Source organism: Rutilus rutilus (assembly GCF_951802725.1).
Source record: "Rutilus rutilus genome assembly, chromosome: 13".
NCBI classification, from domain to species: domain Eukaryota; kingdom Metazoa; phylum Chordata; class Actinopteri; order Cypriniformes; family Leuciscidae; genus Rutilus; species Rutilus rutilus.
Window position 1 is genome coordinate 282,776 of NC_140218.1, and position 27,225 is coordinate 310,000.

The 27,225-nt window shown below is 41.6% G+C and overlaps 1 protein-coding gene across 1 annotated transcript; it reads right to left on the minus strand.

Annotated features, from left to right (window-relative positions):
• Positions 1-11,647: 11,647 nt before the first annotated feature.
• On the minus strand, positions 11,648-16,781 carry LOC311302367 (uncharacterized protein; the record flags this gene model as incomplete). The annotated part of the gene is made up of 5 exons (XM_084428183.1): positions 16,439-16,781; positions 16,115-16,195; positions 15,939-15,987; positions 13,872-13,920; positions 11,648-11,740 (listed from the first exon to the last, which is right to left on the minus strand). Exons 1-5 carry the CDS (start codon positions 16,518-16,520, stop codon positions 11,648-11,650), a joined length of 354 nt encoding a protein of 117 aa, XP_084284309.1. The 5' UTR covers positions 16,521-16,781.
• Positions 16,782-27,225: the final 10,444 nt, after the last annotated feature.

Below are 27,225 nucleotides of genomic sequence, written 5' to 3' on the forward strand. Positions count from 1 at the left end.
GAAAGACAGACAGACAGACAGACAGGAAGAAAGACAGACAGACAGGAAGAGAGACAGGAAGAAAGACAGGCAGACAGGAAGAGAGACAGGCAGACAGACAGGAAGAAAGACAGACAGACAGACAGACAGACAGACAGACAGACAGACAGACAGACAGACAGACAGACAGACAGACAGACAGACAGGAAGAGAGACAGAAAGAAAGACAGGAAGATAGACAGACAGACAGACAGACAGACAGGAAGAGAGACAGACAGACAGGAAGAGAGACAGGCAGACAGGAAGAGAGACAGGCAGACAAGATTCAGGAGACAAATATTGACAAACCTCTGTAAAAGGTACGTGAGTAAACACAAGCTGACTCTGCTCTGTAGTCAAAGTTAAGGGCTGATGAAGACCCTGAGAAACAGAAACAAAACACAGAACAAACTTATAACAATGTAATGTTTAATAAATTATTGCTAGAGTTCAATAAATTACTGACAGGCAGACAGACAGGAAGAGAGACAGACAGACAGGAAGAGAGACAGGCAGATAGACAGGAAGAGAGACAGACAGACAGACAGACAGACAGGAAGAGAGACAGACAGACAGACAGACAGACAGGAAGAGAGACAGACAGACAGACAGACAGACAGACAGGAAGAGAGACAGACAGACAGGAAGAGAGACAGGCAGACAGACAGGAAGAGAGACAGGAAGAAAGACAGGCAGACAGGAAGAGAGACAGGAAGAAAGACAGGCAGACAGACAGGAAGAAAGACAGGCAGACAGACAGACACACAGGCAGAGAGACAGGAAGAGAGACAGGCAGACAGGAAGAGAGACAGGAAGACAGGAAGAGAGACAGACAGACAGGAAGAGAGACAGACAGACAGACAGGAAGAGAGACAGGCAGACAGGAAGAGAGACAGGAAGAAAGACAGACAGACAGACAGACAGACAGACAGGAAGAGAGACAGGCAGACAGACAGGAAGAAAGACAGACAGACAGGAAGAAAGACAGACAGACAGACAGACAGACAGACAGACAGACAGACAGACAGACAGACAGACAGACAGACAGGAAGAGAGACAGAAAGAAAGACAGGAAGATAGACAGACAGACAGAGAGACAGACAGACAGACAGACAGGAAGAGAGACAGACAGACAGGAAGAGAGACAGGCAGACAGGAAGAGAGACAGGCAGACAAGATTCAGGAGACAAATATTGACAAACCTCTGTAAAAGGTACGTGAGTAAACACAAGCTGACTCTGCTCTGTAGTCAAAGTTAAGGGCTGATGAAGACCCTGAGAAACAGAAACAAAACACAGAACAAACTTAAAACAATGTAATGTTTAATAAATTATTGCTAGAGTTCAATAAATTACTGACAGGCAGACAGACAGGAAGAGAGACAGACAGACAGGAAGAGAGACAGGCAGATAGACAGGAAGAGAGACAGACAGACAGACAGACAGACAGGAAGAGAGACAGACAGACAGACAGACAGACAGGAAGAGAGACAGACAGACAGACAGACAGACAGGAAGAGAGACAGACAGACAGGAAGAGAGACAGGCAGACAGACAGGAAGAGAGACAGGAAGAAAGACAGGCAGACAGGAAGAGAGACAGGAAGAAAGACAGGCAGACAGACAGGAAGAAAGACAGGCAGACAGACAGACACACAGGCAGAGAGACAGGAAGAGAGACAGGCAGACAGGAAGAGAGACAGGAAGACAGGAAGAGAGACAGACAGACAGGAAGAGAGACAGACAGACAGACAGGAAGAGAGACAGGCAGACAGGAAGAGAGACAGGAAGAAAGACAGACAGACAGACAGACAGACAGACAGGAAGAGAGACAGGCAGACAGACAGGAAGAAAGACAGACAGACAGGAAGAAAGACAGACAGACAGGAAGAGAGACAGGAAGAAAGACAGGCAGACAGAAAGGAAGAGAGACAGACAGACAGACAGGAAGAGAGACAGGAAGAGAGACAGGCAGACAGGAAGAGAGACAGGCAGACAGACAGGAAGGGAGACAGGCAGACAGGAAGAGAGACAGGCAGACAGACAGGAAGACAGACAGACAGACAGACAGGAAGAGAGACAGACAGACAGGAAGAGAGACAGGAAGAAAGACAGGCAGACAGAAAGGAAGAGAGACAGACAGACAGGAAGAGAGACAGGAAGAGAGACAGGCAGACAGACAGCAAGAGAGACAGACAGACAGGAAGAGAGACAGGTAGACAGGAAGAGAGACAGGAAGAAAGACAGGCAGACAGACAGGAAGAGAGACAGACAGACAGACAGGAAGAGAGACAGGCAGACAGGAAGAGAGACAGGAAGAAAGACAGGCAGACAGACAGGAAGAGAGACAGACAGACAGACAGACAGGAAGAGAGACAGGCAGACAAGATTCAGGAGACAAATATTGACAAACCTCTGTAGAAGGTACGTGAGTAAACACAAGCTGACTCTGCCCTTAACTGACTACAGAGCAGATGAAGACCCTGAGAAACAGAAACAAAACACAGAACAAACTTAAAACAATGTAATGTTTAATAAATTATTGCTAGAGTTCAATAAATTACAGACAGGCAGACAGACAGGAAGACAGAAAGACAGGAAGACAGGAAGAGAGACAGACAGACAGGAAGAGAGACAGACAGACAGACAGACAGGAAGAGAGACAGGCAGACAGGAAGAGAGACAGGAAGAAAGACAGACAGACAGACAGGAAGAGAGACAGGCAGACAGACAGGAAGAAAGACAGACAGGCAGACAGACAGGAAGAGAGACAGACAGACAGACAGAAAGAGAGACAGGAAGAGAGACAGGAAGAGAGACAGGAAGAGAGACAGGAAGAGAGACAGGAAGAGAGACACAGACAGACAGACAGACAGACAGGAAGAGAGACAGACAGACAGACAGACAGGAAGAGAGACAGGAAGAAAGACAGGCAGACAGGAAGAGAGACAGGAAGAGAGACAGGAAGAGAGACAGGAAGAAAGAAAGACAGACAGACAGACAGACAGACAGACAGACAGACAGGAAGAGAGACAGGCAGACAAGATTCAGGAGACAAATATTGACAAACCTCTGTAGAAGGTACGTGAGTAAACACAAGCTGACTCTGCCCTTAACTGACTACAGAGCAGATGAAGACCCTGAGAAACAGAAACAAAACACAGAACAAACTTAAAAGAATGTAATGTTTAATAAATTATTGCTAGAGTTCAATAAATTACTGACAGGCAGACAGACAGGAAGAAGACAGAAAGACAGGAAGAGAGACAGACAGAAAGACAGGAAGAGAGACAGAGAGACAGATAGACAGACAGGAAGAGAGACAGGAAGAAAGAGAGACAGGCAGACAGGCAGACAGACAGGAAGAAAGACAGGCAGACAGACAGGAAGAAAGACAGGCAGACAGACAGGAAGAAAGACAGGCAGACAGACAGACAGGAAGAAAGACAGACAGACAGACAGAGAGACAGACAGACAGGAAGAGAGACAGACAGACAGACAGACAGACAGACAGACAGGAAGAAAGACAGACAGACAGACAGGAAGAGAGACAGGCAGACAAGATTCAATAGACAAATATTGACAAACCTCTGTAGAAGGTACGTGAGTAAACACAAGCTGACTCTGCCCTTAACTGACTACAGAGCAGATGAAGACCCTGAGAAACAGAAACAAAACACAGAACAAACTTAAAACAATGTAATGTTTAATAAATTATTGCTAGAGTTCAATAAATTACTGACAGGCAGACAGACAGGAAGAGAGACAGACAGACAGACAGGAAGAGAGACAGACAGACAGACAGACAGACAGGAAGACAGACAGGAAGAGAGACAGGAAGAGAGACAGGAAGAAAGACAGGCAGACAGACAGGAAGAAAGAGAGACAGGCAGACAGACAGGAAGAGAGACAGACAGACAGACAGACAGAAAGACAGGAAGAGAGACAGACAGACTGACAGGAAGAGAGACAGACAGACTGACAGACAGGAAGAGAGACAGGCAGACAGGAAGAGAGACAGGCAGACAATATTCAGGAGACAAATATTGACAAACCTCAGTAGAAGGTACGTGAGTAAACACAAGCTGACTCTGCCCTTAACTGACTACAGAGCAGATGAAGACCCTGAGAAACAGAAACAAAACACAGAACAAACTTAAAACAATGTAATGTTTAATAAATTATTGCTAGAGTTCAATAAATTACAGACAGGCAGACAGACAGGAAGAAGACAGACAGACAGGAAGAAGACAGACAGGAAGAGAGACAGACAGACAGACAGGACACCCCCTCACTCCCTGGGGGGTGTCCAACTCCCGGCAGACCGACTCCCTGGGGCAACGGTCAGGACAGTGGGCGCCCAATGTCTTAACCGCCGCACTAAGGAATCAGCCGCAGTGAGCTGCAACAACCCTCAGGTGTCCCTGGCCCAAGGAGTCTGGCTGCAGGGAAGTCGCGTCAAACCCAGGCAGGTATTGGCTAAACCCTTGGGTGGGCGATGCGTCCAGGTTCCTTTCGGCAACCCCCTGAGGGGTGTGCAGCTCACTGCGTGCTGACGCCTTAGTGCGACGGCTAAGACATTGGGCGCCCCCTGCCTTGCCCGTTGCCCCAGGGAGTCAGTCTGCTGGGAGTTGGACACCCCCCCAGGGAGTGCTGAAGGAACCTGGGCGCAGAGCCACCCATTGGTTTTTCGTCGACACCCCCCCCCCCCCCCCCCGGGGTTGCCGCGAAACTGCCTCTGGTCTGATTTCTTGGGCTGATGATTGAGACGGTGGGCGCCCACTGTCCCAGCCGTCGGCCCAAGAAATCAGACCAGAGGCAGTGTCGCGGAAACCCCAGGGGGGGGGGGGGGGGGGGGGGGTGTCGACGAAAGACCCATGGGTGGCTCTGCGCCCAGGTTCCTTCAGCACTCCCTTGGGGGGTCCAAGGGACAGTAGTGAGTCCACAGGGAACCATGGCGTCCGGGAACATCACGACACCGTCCCAACCGTCGGCGCAAGGACTCAGTCTGCAGGAAGTCGTGGCACCGTCCCCAAGGGGTGGAGGAAGTTCTGAAATAGATCAAGAAAAGACAAAGTCAGTATGCTCAGCATTCTCAATTCAACGCTAACCTAACCACCTGCTTTGCACTGTTGTTTTGAAAATCAAGAAAAAGCACAGGGTGCACTTTCTGCCATCTCCATGTTTTTTAGGACCTTAGAGACATGAAAACCCCTTTTCAATTTTATTGACTTCATATAAAAGTAGACATTCTAAGCTTTCTATCAGAGTTTCTCTTGAATACACGCACACAATAAAAACAAAGCGTTGTGCCTTTGTAAAATAAAGAATAACGGGGCGCGCTTTCTGCCGTCTGTTTCCTCTCCGTGAACTCGTTTGTAATGTCTGTTCAACTATGAAATTGGGTTCCTTTTTGTGACAGTTCTTTCTTCATTTTGTTAATCTGTTCATTTAAGTGACACATTTCATGTATAACCCTATTTATTCCTTTTACACATGTACATTTTATTCCGTTTTTCTCCACTCACAAGCGCCGCAGTAGTTTTAGTTTAAACCACGCCCTCTCGTCTTTGATCTTGTATCGGGGCGTGAATCTATTTAATTACTTCAAGAACACAGCTGTTATCAGCACTTAAAATCTTTCTAGTCACTTTATTTTCACATTAACCCTCTAGGCGCCACGGTCGAGTTTACTCGACAAGATGCGGCACTGAATAAAACGGCCGATTTTGTCAAATAGGGTGTCACATTTCGTTCGACCTCCCCTCCACTAGTTGGCAGACATGTCATACTTCATCCCCGACTCAAAAAAACATCATGTTTCTATACAAAATCTTCGAGCTAGAGCGCATTGAACAAGTGCGAACAAAAGCGGAGCTAGTGTGCGAATGAGCCGTTTTATCAGAGCAATATGGTCAACGTCAGCGAGTATTTGCATTAGATTATTATTATTATTATTATCTAATGGCATCAATAAAGCTTACCCGCAATGAAGTGTTGGGTGTTCTATTCGCGGACCCTGATTCTGAAGGGGAATAACGTTATCTGCCTTCAGAAAATGACGGTGATTCTGAAAGTGAAAGTATAGCCCTACACCAAGCACAAACGGTGAATCCTTTGCCCAATATATATGGTCCTTTGCCCAATGTCAGTGGTGGGAACAATGTTTCCCGGGGTCGGAGTGTTCATCGCGAAGTTAGCAGGCGTGTTAGTGTTGTGGGGAACGATGCTGGAGATTTGTTACCGCGCTTGCCATGGTGACCGCGTGCCTCTCCGCAATCGCGGCGACAGTATTGTGGTGGAGGCTTTGTCTAATCCCACTGGGTATGTTAGACGAGGTCGAAGTATTCATAGGACAGTTAGGGGGCAACGTGGAGGCAGGGTGGGGAGTCGCAATGACAATGACAGTAGTCCGAGCTGTGCACACTCGGCGCGCGCGCGAGGCAGATCTGGCCGCGCCCGCGCTGCTCGTAGCAAGAGCAGAGGCGGTGTGACACGGGGCAGAGGGGCTATTATGCATAGTCTATCGCAAGACCACACCATGAAACACTACAAGAAATGTTACCTGGATGGATAGGGAGTCATTATCTCTACAGCAAAAGCCCTGCAACATAAATTCTTCTTTTTTTTTTTTTTTTTTTTGTCTGCCATTTATTAGTAATGATTTACACTGTTGATTTACTATCTATTTCCCTGACCATTTAGTAGTGTACAATATGTGTTCTTTTTTGTGTGTTCATGTCCTTGTGATGTGTGAGTCTTTGTCAGCTAAAATAACAACAACCTAAAAAAATACTAACATTGTCTCTCGTCTTGTCTCGTCATCTCACTCATGATCTGTGGCTTGCCGTGGCGAGTGAGCTTTTGAACTAAACAAGTCTTGTCTACTTGTGTTTGTGTGTCATATGAATAATATATATTTGCCCCATAGATGGAATCAGAGTGCCTACTGTATGTAGTAAATGGAAAATCTCTACAGCAAAAGGCCAACCGCTACATGCAATCAATTTGTTTCTACCATTTATTAGTAATGATTTACACAGTTTGTTCACTACTTACTATTTACCTGAGCATTCAGTATTGTGCAATATAGCATACAGAAGGTGAGGGACATTTTTGGGGGAAAGAAGTGCTGCATTTTATCATTTAAACGTGACTTTTCAATAGAAAATTCTATTATCCAAGATGGCCGCCACTATATGACGTCATATGCAAATTAGATGGGAAAATGTAATCCCTACATAAACTTTGGGTCATCCTTAATATTTATCTAATTTACAGGAAGTCTCTATCTTTTATCACTTTTAAGATATAGCCTTTTGAAATTAAGATGTCAAAATCGAACATTTTAGGAAAAAACCTCTGGCGCCTAAAGGGTTAATCACAGGAGAACAAACAAAGAGGTTTGTCATTTAAAAACATGGAACGCGGGGATAAAAAAACGACAAAGATCACGGTTATAAACACGAGCTTCGGCTAATAGGAAACGAAGGAGGTGTTGCTGTAATTTATAGTACTAACTTCAGTATTACTCAGTGTTGCATAACGCACCATCAAAAGCATTATATTTGAATCTAGACCTCTATCTGGTGTAAGTGCAAAATTCCATTTAAGACTTGTGCTGGCTACTGTGTACAGGCCACCATTGGAATTTACAGACATTCTGAACTCTATTGGAATTAGGTAACATCAGGACTCACTTAATGTCGTAATCAAACATTATATCTAATATTCTCACATGGAATCAATGTTGATTTCATCGCTCTGCTGACACCTCTGGGACAGGTGCTGGTCCTCCATCTGATCTGGATACGGCCCGGATCCAGCTGACTACATGCGCTGCGGTCGTGTCTAGGTGCAGGTCCACCATCTGATCTTGATATGGCTCGGAAAGAAATGGGAAAAGGAAAGAAGGAGGACTGAGTCCACAGGGAGCCGTGGCGACCGGAGTCGTCACGACACCCCCTCACTCCCTGGGGGGTGTCCAACTCCCAGCAGACCGACTCCCTGGGGCAACAGTCAGGACAGTGGGCGCCCAATGTCTTAACCGCCGCACTAAGGAATCAGCCGCAGTGAGCTGCAACAACCCTCAGGTGGTTGCCGAAAGGAACCTGGACGCATCGCCCACCCAAGGGTTTAGCCGATACCTGCCTTGGGTTTGACGCGACTTCCCTGTGGCCAGACTCCTTGGGCTGATGATTGAGACGGTGGGCGCCCACTGTCCCAGCCCAATGTCCCAGAGACAGGCAGACAGACAGACAGACAGGAAGAGAGAAAGGCAGACAGGAAGAGAGACAGGAAGAGAGACAGGCAGACAGACAGAAAGAGAGACAGGCAGACAGACAGGAAGAAAGACAGACAGACAGACAGACAGACAGACAGGAAGAGAGACAGGAAGAAAGACAGGAAGAGAGACAGGAAGAAAGACAGGAAGAGAGACAGGAAGAAAGACAGGAAGAGAGACAGGCAGGCAGACAGACAGAAAGAGAGACAGGCAGACAGACAGGAAGAAAGACAGACAGACAGACAGACAGACAGGAAGAGAGACAGGAAGAAAGACAGGAAGAGAGACAGGAAGAAAGACAGGAAGAGAGACAGACAGACAGACAGGAAGAGAGACAGGCAGACAGACAGGAAGAAAGACAGACAGACAGACAGGAAGAAAGACAGACAGACAGACAGACAGGAAGAAAGACAGACAGACAGACAGGAAGAAAGACAGACAGACAGACAGGAAGAAAGACAGACAGACAGACAGGAAGAAAGACAGAGAGACAGGAAGAAAGACAGGCAGACAGACAGGAAGAAAGACAGGCAGACAGACAGGAAGAAAGACAGGAAGAAAGACAGACAGACAGACAGACAGACAGACAGACAGGAAAAAAGACAGACAGACAGACAGGAAGAGAGACAGGAAGAAAGACAGGCAGAGAGACAGGAAGAAAGACAGGCAGAGAGACAGGAAGAAAGACAGGCAGAGAGACAGGAAGAAAGACAGACAGACAGACAGACAGACAGGAAGAAAGACAGACAGGAAAAGAGACAGGCAGGCAGACAGGCAGGCAGACAGACAGGAAGAAAGACAGACAGACAGACAGGAAGAGAGACAGGCAGAGAGACAGGAAGAAAGACAGACAGACAGACAGACAGGAAGAAAGACAGACAGACAGGAAGAAAGACAGACAGACAGACAGACAGGAAGAAAGACAGACAGACAGACAGGAAGAGAGACAGGAAGAAAGACAGGCAGACAGGAAGAGAGACAGACAGACAGACAGGAAGAGAGACAGACAGACAGACAGACAGGAAGAGAGACAGGCAGACAGGAAGAGAGACAGGAAGAAAGACAGACAGACAGGAAGAAAGACAGACAGACAGACAGACAGGAAGAAAGACAGACAGACAGACAGGAAGAAAGACAGACAGACAGACAGACAGGAAGAGAGACAGGAAGAAAGACAGGCAGACAGGAAGAGAGACAGGCAGACAGACAGGAAGAGAGACAGGCAGACAGGAAGAGAGACAGGCAGACAGACAGAAAGAGAGACAGGAAGAGAGACAGGAAGAGAGACAGGCAGACAGACAGGAAGAAAGACAGGAAGAAAGACAGACAGACAGACAGACAGACAGACAGACAGGAAAAAAGACAGACAGACAGACAGGAAGAGAGACAGGAAGAAAGACAGGCAGAGAGACAGGAAGAAAGACAGGCAGAGAGACAGGAAGAAAGACAGGCAGAGAGACAGGAAGAAAGACAGACAGACAGACAGACAGACAGGAAGAAAGACAGACAGGAAAAGAGACAGGCAGGCAGACAGGCAGGCAGACAGACAGGAAGAAAGACAGACAGACAGACAGGAAGAGAGACAGGCAGAGAGACAGGAAGAAAGACAGACAGACAGACAGACAGGAAGAAAGACAGACAGACAGGAAGAAAGACAGACAGACAGACAGACAGGAAGAAAGACAGACAGACAGACAGGAAGAGAGACAGGAAGAAAGACAGGCAGACAGGAAGAGAGACAGACAGACAGACAGGAAGAGAGACAGACAGACAGACAGACAGGAAGAGAGACAGGCAGACAGGAAGAGAGACAGGAAGAAAGACAGACAGACAGGAAGAAAGACAGACAGACAGACAGACAGGAAGAAAGACAGACAGACAGACAGGAAGAAAGACAGACAGACAGACAGACAGGAAGAGAGACAGGAAGAAAGACAGGCAGACAGGAAGAGAGACAGGCAGACAGACAGGAAGAGAGACAGGCAGACAGGAAGAGAGACAGGCAGACAATATTCACGAGACAAATATTGACAAACCTCTGTAGAAGGTACGTGAGTAAACACAAGCTGACTCTGCTCTGTAGTCAAAGTTAAGGGCTGATGAAGACCCTGAGAAACAGAAACAAAACACAGAACAAACTTATAACAATGTAATGTTTAATAAATTATTGCTAGAGTTCAATAAATTACAGACAGGCAGACAGACAGGAAGAAGACAGATAGACAGGAAGAGAGACAGACAGACAGACAGACAGACAGACAGACAAGAAGAGAGACAGGCAGACAGGAAGAGAGACAGGAAGAAAGACAGTAAGAGAGACAGGCAGACAGGAAGAGAGACAGACAGACAGACAGAAAGAGAGACAGGAAGAGAGACAGGAAGAGAGACAGACAGACAGACAGGAAGAGAGACAGATAGACAGACAGGAAGAGAGACAGGCAGACAGGAAGAGAGACAGGCAGACAGGAAGGCAGACAGGAAGAGAGACCGGAAGAGAGACAGACAGACAGACAGGAAGAGAGACAGATAGACAGACAGGAAGAGAGACAGGAAGAAAGACAGGCAGACAGACAGGAAGAAAGACAGACAGACAGGAAAAAAGACAGACAGACAGACAGGAAGAGAGACAGGCAGACAGGAAGAGAGACAGGAAGAAAGACAGGCAGACAGACAAGAAGAGAGACAGGCAGACAGGATGAGAGACAGGTAGACAGACAGACAGGAAGAGAGACAGGAAGAAAGACAGGCAGACAGACAGGAAGAGAGACAGAAAGACAGGAAGAGAGACAGGCAGACAAGATTCAGGAGACAAATATTGACAAACCTCTGTAGAAGGTACGTGAGTAAACACAAGCTGACTCTGCCCTTAACTGACTACAGAGCAGATGAAGACCCTGAGAAACAGAAACAAAACACAGACAGGGTTTCTGCAGGTTTCAGACAGACAGGAAGAGAGACAGGAAGAAAGACAGACAGACAGACAGGCAGACAGGAAGAGAGACAGGCAGACAGGAAGAGAGACAGGCAGACAGGAAGAGAGACAGGCAGACAGGAAGAGAGACAGGAAGAAAGATAGACAGACAGACAGACAGACAGACAGGAAGAGAGACAGGCAGACAGGAAGAGAGACAGGAAGAAAGACAGACAGACAGACAGACAGACAGACAGACAGACAGACAGACAGACAGACAGACAGACAGACAGGAAGAGAGACCGGCAGACAGGAAGAGAGACAGACAGACAGACAGACAGGAAGAGAGACAGAAAGAAAGACAGACAGGAAGAGAGACAGGAAGAAAGACAGACAGACAGACAGAGAGACAGGAAGAGAGACAGGCAGACAAGATTCAATAGACAAATATTGACAAACCTCTGTAGAAGGTACGTGAGTAAACACAAGCTGACTCTGCCCTTAACTGACTACAGAGCAGATGAAGACCCTGAGAAACAGAAACAAAACACAGACAGGGTTTCTGCAGGTTTCAGACAGACAGGAAGAGAGACAGGAAGAAAGACAGACAGACAGACAGGCAGACAGGAAGAGAGACAGGCAGACAGGAAGAGAGACAGGCAGACAGGAAGAGAGACAGGCAGACAGGAAGAGAGACAGGAAGAAAGATAGACAGACAGACAGACAGACAGACAGGAAGAGAGACAGGCAGACAGGAAGAGAGACAGGAAGAAAGACAGACAGACAGACAGACAGACAGACAGACAGACAGACAGACAGACAGACAGACAGACAGACAGACAGACAGGAAGAGAGACCGGCAGACAGGAAGAGAGACAGACAGACAGACAGACAGGAAGAGAGACAGAAAGAAAGACAGACAGGAAGAGAGACAGGAAGAAAGACAGACAGACAGACAGAGAGACAGGAAGAGAGACAGGCAGACAGACAGACAGACAGACAGACAGGAAGAGAGACAGGCAGACAAGATTCAGGAGACAAATATTGACAAACCTCTGTAGAAGGTACGTGAGTAAACAAGCTGACTCTGCTCTGTAGTCAAAGTTAAAATCGGGCGCAGACAAGAGAGTATGTGCTACACCACTAAGATATATGATTGGGAATAATACGCGCGCGCTGGTATTCAGTGATATCATGTCTCGTTTTGAATTTGAGGTGGTAGAACGGATTAGTCGTGTGTTAACTTACCGAACTGTTACCCCATACACTTAAATCCGAACCAAGTCCAAATAATGGATGTTGAACCGATCTTTTTCACCAGCTTCCACTTTCAGCCGTGTTTACTTAAAATGATGACGAATGATGCGTTGCAGCCGGGTTTACCTCACGGCCGCGGGTAGATTGCGTCATCATAGCTTGTGTAGTATAGAGCAGCTCCCAACCCAACTTGGAGAATAGATTAACGGCGATATTTTTTTTAATCACACGATAAGAGTCTCGCGCTAACGCAGCACGTTAACGCCGATAACGGCCCACCACTAATATATATATATTATTTTTATTTATTTTTTGTTCTGTTTAATGTTTTAATTTGTCAGTCAATCATGAATTCAAATAGTATGGCCTATGCTGACGCTGACACATAGTGAGTGAAATGCAAATGCTCAGCTGTCAAGTCAAGATAGGTTAGTCGCCATGTCAATATGCTGGCATTAGCTTTTGGATTTCAGAAGTTTGTCTGAGGAAATGTCACCATGGCAGATAATATCCAGGTGTTTTGAAACCAGCTAAAATTGCATGTATGTAATGTATGGCCAGACACTTCATGTGTCAATCAAGCTCAAATAGATGTACGATGTTTTGTGTTTTGGGTGCTTGGTTTGTTTTTTGTTTAATACATTTGGCCAAAATCTTATTAAAGATTATTAAAGTGCTATGCAGAGTTTGCATTGGCTATGACTAGCCAACCAACACCAGACTAAAGCCGGAAGTATACTTTTTTTTTTTACCACAGTCTAACGCAAAGCCTTGCAAAGTATACTTCTGATTCGTACACAGGCGTTTAACGCATTTTCAAATAAATTTTTATATCATTATTATTATTTTATTTTACTATTGCCCCAGTTTCAGAAAGGAACTAATAAAGTAGCAGTGGTTGGGACATATTTTAAGTATCAACCCCACTTAAAAAGATGCAATCTAATTCGGTTTACATGAAATAAGCTTCTGAGCAGGTTTAAGTTACGGACCACTATAGCAACACTATGACAGCAAGTCCAGGACGAGCACTGAAGAACCAAACAATCCAAGATCATGCCAAATCATCCACAATCAAATCCCACTAACTGAGTTTGCGGCGTACGAAGAACAGATCCCAGTTCCTTACTAAACCTTGCATTGAAAACAAGACAGTCTCCAAAGCGTGCGCACCTCACTAACGACTGAGTAGGTGGAGATACCGTATGAGGTTTTGTCGACAGTTTGAGGATGCACTGAGTTATGAGGTTTATTCACAAGCTCTTAGCATCAAGTTCAATTCAATTTCTGGTATTAGTTATTAACCAGTATGGTTTCTAATCAAGCCGTTGAACAAATGTAAGGTTGGATTTTTTTTATTATTTTTTTAAGCCCTGGTTAATATATAAATATACATAACATACCGTTGGAACTTTGTCCCGTCCTGGGTCAACTCCATCCCTTCTTTGCTTCCTACATTTAGAAAATGAAACCATATTTAAACTTGACAACCCAAATACATTTACTGGAATTAGTTATTAACAAAGTGTTAGTTATTAAAAACAAAGTGTTGTGCTTTTCGCCAAATAAAGAAAAATAAACGTGATGCGAGTTCTGCCTTCTCTCTGTCAGTGAAGACCATTCTGAAACGCGTCCGAAAATGAACTAACTCAGCGAATACTCAGTCAAACAGGCATACAGACACACAGGCATGAAGCTTGAATTATCTTCTTTTAAATTAGGTAATTTATATAAAAAACAAATATTCTCATCTTGTGAAATCTGTATTAAGAGAGAGCGATTCCAGTCGAGCTAATTCAAATGTAATGTGACCCCGCCCACGGAGAGCGCGTGCTATTCAAATGCAAATTACTGAGGCAATCCAAGCAAACCTGTGAACGCCCCCATAGGCTATCAGCTCGAGAAAACACACGTTTAATCATATCATTGTAGCCTACGTGTTTACACCATCTGGCGGCGCTGTGAGGAATAATAATAATGGAAAATCTACCTCCGAGTGCGGGTATTGCAGGAGAGAGGATCCGAATATGTAGTAAGTTTTTTTTTCCTTCTCAAGTTAATCGCGTTTCTGTGAATGAATGAATGGCAGCCGCAGAGATGCGCGCTGTTTATCACAGCTCGCAAAAAGACACTTTAAATTTAAATTGCGTCTCTGTGTGAATCAATGATGATGTTTTAGCAAACTGTATTGCTATACTGAATTGAGTAAAAATCGACAGAAATATGTTGAAATAAAATGTATTTGTATAAGCAACGTATTAAACTGCAAATTAACATTTATATTTCTTATAATAAAAATGAAAGACCTATGTTACAGATATATGAAAGACAACATGTCGTTGATTAGTTTTGGATAGATTATACATTTTTACTGTAAAATATCTGTCACCTCAAATAAGCTTTTGTTTGCCAATATTTGCTCATGTTAAATATAGTATGTTTTGTCAAAAATAAAGTAATCAAATAATGAAATCATTAACTTTGAAAAATGTATGATAAAATGTATACTTTAGTTTTTACAAAGAAAGATTACACTTGAATTGTTGTTGTAATTGTAACCTTTTTAATAAAAAAATATATTTGCAAGGTAGATGTAAACAAACTATTAAAAGGTAAATATAAGCCTTTTCTTTAAATAATTTTTATTGTGTTTTATTAGTGACAAATTTGGGGAGAGGATAAATATTCCAAAATTGAAAATACAGTATGAGAATTAACTGCACAATTACTAGACATGTTTTCCTTGGTTATTATAGGCCAAATTGCAAGCACAATATGTGGAAAAATAAAAAAAGAATTGAGATGCTTCCAACTGTTGCTCTTGCATTCTTGTGGCTCAGTGACTCACCTGAATGAATGGCTAATTAAGTATGCAGGCCCCATTGTCTCAGGTGTGAACCACTAAATATGCATGATCGTTGACGCCCACTCCGCATATTGCCTTTCCAAACAGAAAGTGCTTTGCAAAATTCAAATCAATGTATTGTGTTATGTGAATGATAAGGCAGGGTGATTTTCACATCATTTTGAAGAAAAAACACTAGGTGATGACATCCATTAGACAAAAGTCTTATTGGCACATATTTAGAATGTGTTTTATGGCCTTATTTCAGAAACTTTAGTTTTTAGTTTTTTCAATAACCATGCATAAACATTATTCTCTCAAAAATGCAGACATGTACATTCTTGTTACTCACATATTATGGTAGCCCTGTTTGTGCTAAATAGTGTGTAATTTTTTTTGCCATTAATATGTTTATAAGCAACTGAAAAAAGCACAAATGTCAGGGCATGTCAGAACATCTCAAGGACCCCCAAAACACCTTAGACCCCAGAGGGTTAACCAGTATTGTCTCTATTCAAGCCATTCTCGGGAACGATAATGTTGTACAAGGAACGCATGAACAGAAATGTAGGGTTGGATTTTTTTTTAAGCCCTGGTAAATATATAAATATACATTATAACATACCGTTGGAACTTTGTCTCATCCTGGGTCAACTCCATCCCTTCTTTGCTTCCTACATTTAGAAAATGAAACCATACTTAAACTTGACAACCCAAATACTTGGTTTCTGATAATCAGAAACCTGAAGTAGTGAATACACTATACCACTGATGCTCACTGGAATTAAATTCATTACATACCTCTTACTCCAGAGACAGGCTCAGACTCTTCATTGTCGTCATCGCTTCCTTTTTCCTCATCTAAATCCAGATCAATTTCATCTATAGAAAAACATATGAAAAACATCCCCACACACCTGCATTAGTGCACATATACAATTCTTCAACTTCCTTTATCTAAAGAAATGAGAGGTACTCAAAAAAAAAAAAAAAAATCTCATTCACCTCAAACACATCTTTTCTGAGTAACCTAATTAGCTTCAAAGTTTTTCTCTACATGTAATTTAGAATTGCCCTGTTACTATACCGTAACATTACTATTATCATATAGAATAATGCACATACCTTTGATCTCAATTTCATCTAGAGACTTTCCTTGGAAATTGACAAGAGTTCCTTTCTCCATTGCCAAGAGCAGCTTTGACATTTTTGCAATTAGTCTCTATGGACCCGAATGTCGTGGCCCAAAAAGTTGGCTAGTTGATCAAGCTTATTATCCTTAAGATTAAGAACCTGGGACATTGTTGCCACCTGCTTACGGAGCTGTGTAGACCGGAGATGTTCTGGGTGCTTTGCACCACACTGACTTGCAAAAAGCCTGATGCAGTCCTGTCCTCTGAAGAAGCTGGTGGGTGAGCACTTTGGTCTTCCAAATAGGAAGGGGTTGTCCCTGTCTACTTCACATGCATCTCTCTTGTCCACAAGAAGTTTCATTGCACTGACAAGTTCAGGGTTTAACAAAATTGTTAACAAACTTTCTTGCCCATTATTTCCACTCTGCTGAAATGCTTGGACATTTTTTGCTCAAATGGAGAGAGACTGACGGCGATATCATCATGGAGCTCAGTCTGGTCTCTTTTCCTGAAACACTCAAGCGTCATTTTTGAACCTCTCCTGCACGACGTCTATTAAACATTATTACTTGTGCAAGTGTCACTTTGGCGAGTTTCTGCATATGTTTGTGAAGACTCATGATTTTTTAGGCTTTCAAAAGCATCAGCTGATTTTTTCTCTAGATGCTGGTGGAGAAGCTGCACATCATGTGTGAACAGTATAGTTGATGGTTTGTTGAACTTTGATTTGCTCAAAGTAGCAAGAGCAGCATGGGAGACATGTTCTGCCCATTCACTTGAGCACAGTCGTTTGAATCGCTCTGCTGCTTTTGTCATACCATCATCCTCTGCTGCGATAGCCCTGCAGAGAATGATGTCACCGATCTTGTTGAGCGAGTGTCCTAACTTCAGCGCAAGGCTTGGTGTCTTACAGGAGTGGCTCTTTTCATCGTAGCCAGCAACATCTTTCACAGCCTCAATGAATTTGTAAAAATTGTTTGGCTTCACAGCATCTTCGAAACTAAATATGGAGTATTTTTTTCTTAAGCTGAGCAAGAGTCTGCCCATTTCCCGAACCTTCTGTCTGATGTATTCGGATTTTGTTGGATCACTTCCATTCTTGTTGTAAAGACACTGACTCAACTGCAGTATGAGGAAATCATTTCGAACCACAGATGAAATGTCATCTCTCTTCATGTTTCCCAAAATCTTCCACACCTCTGGAGATATTGCCTGGGAGAATGTTGACTCTGCAATATCAGCCAAAACTAAGACTTTGGCCTTACCAGTTGCTTCAGACTCTGAAAACATCTTTGAAGGGCATCTCCGTGTATGACGCCACAGCTCCTTGCGAACAAACAGGCCTTTACAGTATACACAGTGAACATATGTTTTGGTACTCAATTCAGTTTCTGTTCTTCCTGGCCGCCTTCTAACTTTCAGTGGTCCACTTTTACTTTCCATAACCTCTTGATTATGTTCATAGTTGCCTCTGTTTCATAATTTCTCAAGTAACCTTTTTCTGTCCTGGGAGTGTTTAGGGAGCAAGAATGCGGCACTGTCTTGATGCTTTTTAAGGTGGCGGGCAATTTTAGACTGAGGTTTTTTGCAGACATAACAGTAGTTTTTGTGGGTAGAATTTTTTTTGGTGGGGGGTTTGGCACATTGTCAGTCTCTGACCGTTCATAAGAAGACACTGCTGGTGTTTTCTTAAAACTCTGAAGCATCTCAGGATTGCGTGTTGTAGTATGATCATCACATATGAGGTCTTGAGCAGAACTTGATCTGACCATTTCTTGATCAGTGGAAGAACAGGGAAGGGGTTGTGGTGGCACACTCTTTGCTCTCATAGAAGACTCTGAAAAAGCTGGTGTGGCCTTATAATATGGTGGATTGCATATATTGATAGATACACTATCATCACTATCGCTATTTTGTCTAGAGTCCGGGATGAAGTCATCAGAGGAAGATTCTTCAGTGTTTTTATCAGCGCAAGGAGAATACTCTTCATCATAGCAAGATTCTTCAAATCTGGCTAAAAAAACAAACAAAAAAAACAACAACAAAACAATAATAACAAAACTAACAAAAAAACAATAACAACAAAACTAACAAAAAAAACAATAATAACAAAACTTATTAAAAAAATAATGTACCCTGCTTACAGTCCAGCACAGTTTTGATGGAACAAACTTGAAATTTTTTATATAAAAGAAGGTGAAGAAAGAAATTAACATACCAGTGTCATATTCTTCAGGAAGCAGGTTGTGCCATGATCTTGAACATACTGAAACAATATAAAAATAAGCATGCTTCTTTTAGTTTTTTTACCAGATTACTGCTCATTTTAAAATGCCGAAAACAATAGGTATGCCTTTGAAATAATAATGATTTGAATAAAACTGCACAAAAAACGTTTAATAGAAGGCCATTTTGTTTTCAATACAACAATGAACACACATACAAACATATTTATGAGTGATGCAGATACTGACATTTGCATGATAGGCCAAGCCATTTTCGACTTGACACAGGTCCACTGCAATCTTCACAAGAATCCAAACTGGAGATAACAGCACTGTGAACTTCATGGTGGCACTATAACAAAAAGGATTTATTAAATCAACTTCATATGTTAGACATAGCACAACTTTCATTCCAGAGTGTGGTGTGAATGGGCCTTAACTGTTTACGTCTCTGTGACTGAAAGTCACAAAGCATATCCAGATTGAAAAGTGTGCATATTGGGTCTACAGCTTATCCACAATAAAGAAGCTGACACATACCCAAAGCAACATCTAGGGCTGGGCGATATGACCAAAATTGCATTTCCCGATATAGCTCATTTGATATCCCGATAACGATATACATAACGATATAGCAATTTTTCTGTTAATTCAGTTCATGAATAGTCTACCGTGAATCCTCTAATATTGGCCTGTATTCCATTACCGGCCGGGTCTCTAACATTGGCCGGTCTCGCTGTTGGTGGAGGTAAATAATTATTAGAACCAACGTTTTTCTGGGCAGGCCACAACATTATGCTTGTGATAGTAACATGCAAATACCACAGGGGGGCAATGTTTGCTAACGAATCCAAGCCATAGCTACGGTAGCCTGGTCATGTCAATCACTTCGCTCTTGACTCGCACGTGACGTGAGACTTCAGTCACCGGTAGGCTAACGTTGTTTACCATGGCAGCCGCGGAGCCAAAGAGGATTTTTGGCGAAAATCTATTTTTTAACCCCCTGGGTTCGACAGTCGCGCCGGCGCGATAGGTTTTTTTTCTTATAAGTGCAAAAGAGATTCAAAATATTCTGTTGTCTTTGATCTTAATTACGGAGAGCGCGCGCTATTCAAATGCAAATAATCTGAGGCGATCCACGCAAACCTGTGAACACCCACAATCAGTTGGATATGTTCATTTTCAGGTTCACCTCGTTTTGATTGCGAGGAGCAACGGATCCGGTTGAGGAATAGGTCAGTTCTACATTTGCTTTGTCCTAATCGCAATAGTGTCTGTACACGCAAAAAGACTGTTTAAATATGAATCGCGTTTCTCTCTGTGTGTGTGTGTGTGTGTGTGTGTGTGTGTGTGTGTGTGTGTGTGTGTGAGTGTGTGTGTGTGTGTGTGTGTGAATGAATGAATGCACAGATGCGCGCTGTTGTGGAGCTACTAACAGGTTGGGTTGGCTGGTCATCTAGTTGAGAATTAACTTACCCTGGTCTGAACCGCGTCTACTACCGTCTTCCTCCATGTTTGTTTATGTATTGCAGCGTGCATGGGCATGCCGTGAGGTTAATTCTGCCGTAAAACGCCTTATCGTGGCGTAAACGTGGCATAGCCTTATATAAAACGATAGACATTTTCTATCGTCCAGACGATATATTTCGTCATATCGCCCAGCCCTAGCAACATCTTTTCCTCAAACCCTAACCCTGACATGACGGTCCTCGTAGTGGAGAACTGTCCTTACATTTCAGGTCAGTGTCATGCCCATCCCCCAACACACCAGTTATGAAAATGAATGAACAGGGCAAGGTACATTTAACTCGAATCTGAGACGTCACAACAGCGTATTTAAGACGACAGTCCACGTCAACCAGTCTAGTATGATGTCCAACCAACCTACACTTAACATTGCCTGTGTCAAAGAGAAAAAAACAAATGAAGGCACATGCGCTCACTCACTTTCTCTTTCACTGATGAGGAAAGATTCAGACTGCATTCAGTCACAGCCACTGATGTCTCGTCACACAATTCCTGTAATTGTGAGAAAGACAGGTACAACACTGAGGCAAGGGTGTTTGCCAATTGGCCACCACGACTAATTCTAGTATCAACCAAAGTCTAAAATATCTAGTGTCACTTTCATGGCTACGTCATGCACAAAGCAGAAATGCAGATTTTTTTTAATAATCTGCATCATATAAAAAACTAAAATTCATGAAATGCAGAACATGGTTGACTTTCAGTGATACAGTCTTTAAGAGACTCACCCTTAAACGCCAAGGCCAAGAGGAATCCCCATAGTTGTATGTGACCTCTTCATCTGGAAAGATATGTCTTATACTAAACAGACACAGGTGTGGCCTTCCGTCAACAATGATTGTCTTGACTTTGCAATTTGGATTTCTGTCATCATCATTCACCAGTCGTCCAAGTGAAGAATCCTCTTTTGTTGCATCTATGCTGTGAGAAAAATAGTGCAGTAAGAAACTTGAAAAATAAGACACACACTGAAACATAAGGTTCTAACCGAACCTAAACTATATTCTAATACACATTGTGACAGTTAACTTCCTAACAATTTAATAGGTCAGATGATCCACTTAAGGTAAAAAATACCCCAGTTGAACAATAACCATGTTACTGATTATCACAAACTAATAAGTTCCTAATGTTGTAAGAACCCTAGCAAATCTGCTATTGTAATAATAATAGTAATAATATTAATCATCACAATCATAACTGTTTTTATTAGAATGACATGCAACTAGTTTGCTCTGAATATGAACCAAAAATAAATAAACCAAAAAAGAAACAGCCAGCTTACCAATACCGTGTTCCATTCCATGTGAAGTCAAACAAGTAGTTGCCTTGAACATCTTTAACATGTTTACTTTGAGAGAGAATCCCACGGTATTCAACAACAAAGGTGGATGGTTCAATGTGCTCAAGTGCAAACACACCTCTCCCTAAAAGGGGAAAATAATATATTATAAAAATAAAACATGAACCCAAGTGCACCTATATGTTACACAGCGAACCAACTTATCCTTTTAAAGAGTTAAATCCTGTAAAACTGTGTGATGTAATATGAGGTGCAGGAAGTGAAAAAAAATATTAAAATCAAGCATTGGTTTTCACTGTGATAAAGCCTACTAGTTGAATTTGGTTACACTATTCTCTTTATACATCATTTTAAGTATTTATTTTAAAATAATAAATTTTAAAAAATGGCGTAAAGTTTTTTTTTTATCTCTTAACCTTTATGAATATGAGCGGCTGACCCAAGGGTAAAATGTGTTAATGTGAAAGATCATGTCCAGACAGCCAGCAATAGGCCTACTTTCCATTCTTACAAGCAGAGCCGGATTAACGCAAAGGCAAACTAGGCACATGCCTAGGGCCCGATTGGCGGGATGGGGCCCAGACAGAGGGACAAAAAAAAAAAAAAAAAAAAGGTACAAATGTCCTATCTACAATTTATTTCAAAATTTATTAATTAACTAAAAATAGTGACGATGTTTATCTTAACCATAGACTGTTACATTACGTCACATTAACGCCAGCCCATGACTGTATAGAGGCGCCAGCCAGTTAAGTCCGAGGGGACGTCAGCGGCGGTCAACGAACGCATCCATCAGGTGCTGCGAGTGCGAAGCAAAAGCCTGAATAGGCACGCAAAGAAGCACAGCTCGTAATGCAGGTCATCGATTTTGGAGTGATTGCAATGTATTTTAAATATAAACTTGTGGGCTACTGTAGATCAGCGTCATTTCTGGAAAAATCATTCACCGCTTTGTTAGTCTACAAGTTTAAAAGAGCGCGAGCGTCATTAACGTGCCCAGACGCGACGCTTTGAATTTGCGCGTACAATGAATAACATCGCGTTGGGAGCTGACTAGTAAAAAAGCTACAAAAGTAAAAGACAAGACGTTTGTATTCAAAGTTAAAAAACCAACACACTGCAACATTTTTAAATGTTTCAAATAAAGGATCTCATATGGGTCTATCTTCTATATTCTGATGCTGATGATTAGATAATACCCTGACATCATAGCCTATACGAATATTAGTTTAGAATTTTTTTCCTGCTCAGTAGCGATCGTATCTTTCTCTTCCACTTGATTTGTGTATAGCATTTTTAAGGTAGCAATGCAATACATAATATCATATTACTGATATCAATAATATGACAATATCTGCAGTCAATATTGATTAAATGGGAGGGAAACATCCTGCCCATAACGCAGCTATGAAAACAATTATAAAAGCACGTTCATGTTCATCTACTGAAGTGGTATTCTGGAACTGTGAATAAACTGAATAAAACAGCAAAATAACAACAAGAACAATAACATCTTCATTAAACAAAAAAGAGATTACCTTAGATAAAGTTTGATGTAGTAGGCTACCAGTAAAAAGTCTGGACCCATTACTATTTTTAATGTTTTTGAAAGAAGTTTCTTATTATTCTCTACAAGCCTGCATTTATTTGATCAAAAATACAGAAAAAAAAACAGGAATATTCAGCGAGCATGTGTTAAATATATAAAAGTGATAGTGAAGACTTTTTGAAAACAACTTTTTAATAATCAAAAAAATCCTGAAAAAAAGCATCACATGTTATAAAATAAATATTAAGCACCATTTCTAACATTTGATAATAAATCAGAATATTATAAAGTTTTCTGAAGGATCACGTGACACTAAATTCAGCTTTGCATCACAGAAATATATTTTAAAGTATAGTAAAATAGAAAACCATTATTTTAAATTGTAATATTATTTCACTATATTATTTTTCTGTATTTTTGATCAAATAAATCCAGGCTTGATGAGCATAAGAGACTTCTTTCAAAAACATTAAAAATAGTAATTTGTCCAAACTTATGTACTGTGTAAGTAAAAATATACTAAATTTAAAATTAAATGTTGTAAAATAAAAAGGTTAGGAATCATATTTGTTCCAAGTGTTTTTTATTGGGGGTGGGGGGCCTCCAACATGAATTTTGCCTAGGGCCTCCAAATGTCTAGAACCGGCCCTGCTTACAAGTGCATGCTTAGGCTACTTTATGATTTGATTTGCCTGCAGTCTGAGTCAAATTACCTTATGGTGCACAACTTACCTTTGTATGTGTTGATTTGTCGTCCCTCAATGAAGGCTTTGTCTTTGCCCGACAATATGTGTTCTTTTGCATCCTGCTCAGGTTTTATTCTCTTCATTTTTAACATGTTGACAACAAAACATTCCAGACAACATTAGTATGCATTATATATATATATATTTATTTATATTTATTTATTTATGCTTTAAATACAGTACATTATTGTCAGGCTGTAGTCTATATCAATAAATACAACATTTTACACATAAATAGTTGTGAGGTTTTTGAGGCTTGTTACTTTTGATCAAAAAACAGTCTGATTTCAAATTCATTTTAAAAGCATTTTATCACTCTCTAATGTGGCACCTCAGATCAAACGAAGCTAAACTCATTATGTTAGAAAAATTAACAATAGAGAGAAAGTTTTAGAAAATCTTACATGTATTACACCTGATTTACATTAAAATAATCAATATAAAAACGAATTGGAAATAGAATCGAAAGCATGTGAATTAAAATTGAATGGAATCATAAAATTTCTGCTAATATCCAGCCCTACAATGAATCAACTTATTTTTTTTGGCAAGCCATTCTAATGACAGTACATTAATGAAAGTATACTTTTACCTTAGCTTCGTTTCTGTTTATTTAGTTACTTCTGTATCATACTCAGGGGCGGATTAAGGTGGTCAGGGGCCCCTAGGCTGCTCTTTGTGTGAGGCCCCCCCCACCCCCCCTCACTAAAAATGTATTTAGTGCCATACATGGCCATACGCAACTACGGTGAACTGGCATACACACACATTGAGACAGCCAACACTACAGTGTTTTCATTCCTTCAAGTGGTGGACCACAACAGTAAGACAATTACCACCACACCACGTAGGTAAAATGAAAAATTGAACATTACAAACAACCACAAATACAAACAAGGCCCAGTGCTTAGAATTCAACCATTTAATTATGATCAAGAAACACTGGCAGTACAACCAAAACTAACATAATAAACAGAGGAGTAATTGTAAGAGGTTTTTTGTTTGCGCCAGGCACGGCGTTATGGGTGGGCCTAAGCCCGTCAGGGCCATCCAAAAATCCTTTTCAGGCCCATCCAAAAATTTTCTTCAAAAAAACAAACAAACAAAAACTTAATATATTCTAATTTTGGCAGAAATTATAAAAAAAAAAAATCGACAATAAGCTCATAATTTGTGCTAAAATAGTCTAAATATTTAGTTTTAAAAACAATTTTAAAAAGCTGGTTATGTCTATTTTGATGTTTCTGCGCAAGTTCAGCAGACAGTGAGGTTCGGGTTTGTTCCGATCAGAGCACGTGAGCGGAGAGCGCATTTCTGAATATTCCGCTCCGCTCTAGTCGACTAGTAGTTGTTCATTTAAGCCATTCGTGGACAAATCGCCCCTTTATATTAATTTAATTACTTAGGCTATATACAGGGCGTTTACGTAATATAGCTGCACTCAAGCGCACGACCGCATGCATAAAGCTTGCCACAAAGAACCAGTAAAAGTAATGATTATGAATGTGTCTAAAGTAGCAAGGAGACATTTAATTATTTATTAATAAACTGGTGTTTTCTGTGTCGCTGCAAAGATGAAGTTGACGATGCGGTCTCGCCATGAACGCCAGAGAGAAATGCACATTTCATATGGATTACATATTCAGAGAGTAGCCTGTTTGTTTTGAATATTTTCATTTAAAAGTAGACATTTCAAGCTTTCTATAATAGATAGCCTATATTTCTCAAATCTGTGAGGCACAAGCTGAGTTTCAGCGCCCTCCAGTTCACGTGCAATGCAAGTAATCGTGTCGGCGCCTTATTACATTGTCTGCTGTATATTTGCTTCTTATTTATTAAATACAGGCAATTGGATGATAAAACATTGATCAAAATTAAGATACAATTTATACAAAATGAAAATCTTTTAAAAAAGAGAATACAAAACAAAACTTAATGAAGGGGTCAAAATGTTATACCCATGTCTCCAGACATATTGCGCATCTCATGATGTATCATATCTCTCTCATGCTGCATGCTCACTTTCATACGGAAGAGGATTAGGGCCAAGCAATAATAAAAAAATAAAACCATCTCGAGATTAAAATCATTATAATGCGAGATTAAACTCGTTAAATTTCGAGAAAAAAACTCGAAATACAATCTTGAGAATAAACTCATTAAATTGAGAATAAAGTCGTTGTGTTGGACGAGCCTCTGCCTCGCGAGTGGATGATAGCCCTGAAGACGCCTAGCAATGGTATACCTTTAGTGGTAGTATACCTTTAGTTAAGTTATACCTTAAGAGTCTTCGTAGCGCGCTAAGAGACAACATTATCAGGAAACGCAGCCCAGGTATGATGCGTAATGGAGATTCCTAGGGGTGACCCCGAATAGTCGAAGATTCGATGCTTCGATAGGAGGGGCCTGATTCGACTACCGATCTCATGGTCGAATCTTCGCAGTGGTGTTATGAAACGAGGATCATGCCACTTTGGCTATATGAGGGCACTCAATGTCTGATTTCACATAGAACTAGCTTTTATGTCAATACGTTAATATTCAGCCTATTATGATAATGCTGTATATAAAAATGTGCAAAGAAAGAAGCTTTTAATAAATATTTTTTAACGTGCGTGAATAAATCCAAACACCCCGTGACAGATTTAAGTTTCACTTTCGATCCGTGACCGACAGAGGAGCGTCTTCGCGGCAAGGATTTAAATCTTTAACAATGTCTGGGATAAGTAAATCTAAAGTGTGGATGTACACCATCAGAAAGGATATTCTCCAAGGCTGGATTTAGCATCAGGAAAACCATGATCGCACTTCTGCCGGCCAACGTTAACACGTTTCACGCATAGACTGGGTTTCACGTTAGAATGTATTTTATCTGCGCGCACAATTTGAAAAGACTCCAACGGACACAGACAGAGTGAAAGACTGGATTTGTTCTCTCGATCAGGTAACGTTAGGGTACGAGTGATTTCAAAACTTTTCAGCCGGTTCTAATTTGATTTTTGGATGCTGTGAACATTTTTAGCTAAAAAGACTGCCACTCCAGTTTAGCATTTATTGTTGTTTCTGCAGTTAAAAAGACAAAGTTGAACATTCTGGCTACTATCGTTATTTTAATCATTTCTTTATTTTTATTTTATTTATTAATCTGTCAGGGTTATCTAATCTAACTATTTGTGGCTTGTGTTTTGAATATATGTTCCCCTGCACTTTAGGCATTTTGCACACATTTGCTCCTCATCTTGTGACTTGATTCTAATTTATTTCGTTTTGTATTTTTTATTTATTAGAAAGGTATAGGCCTATTCTGTTCTAATTTAATTTTAGTAAATTAATTGTTTATTTTTTCGGCGCATCGATGTTGTGCTGTAGGCTGGACTGCTCGCACAGGTAATTTAGCCGATTTAATTTGATTTGCATGTGAAATGCAAA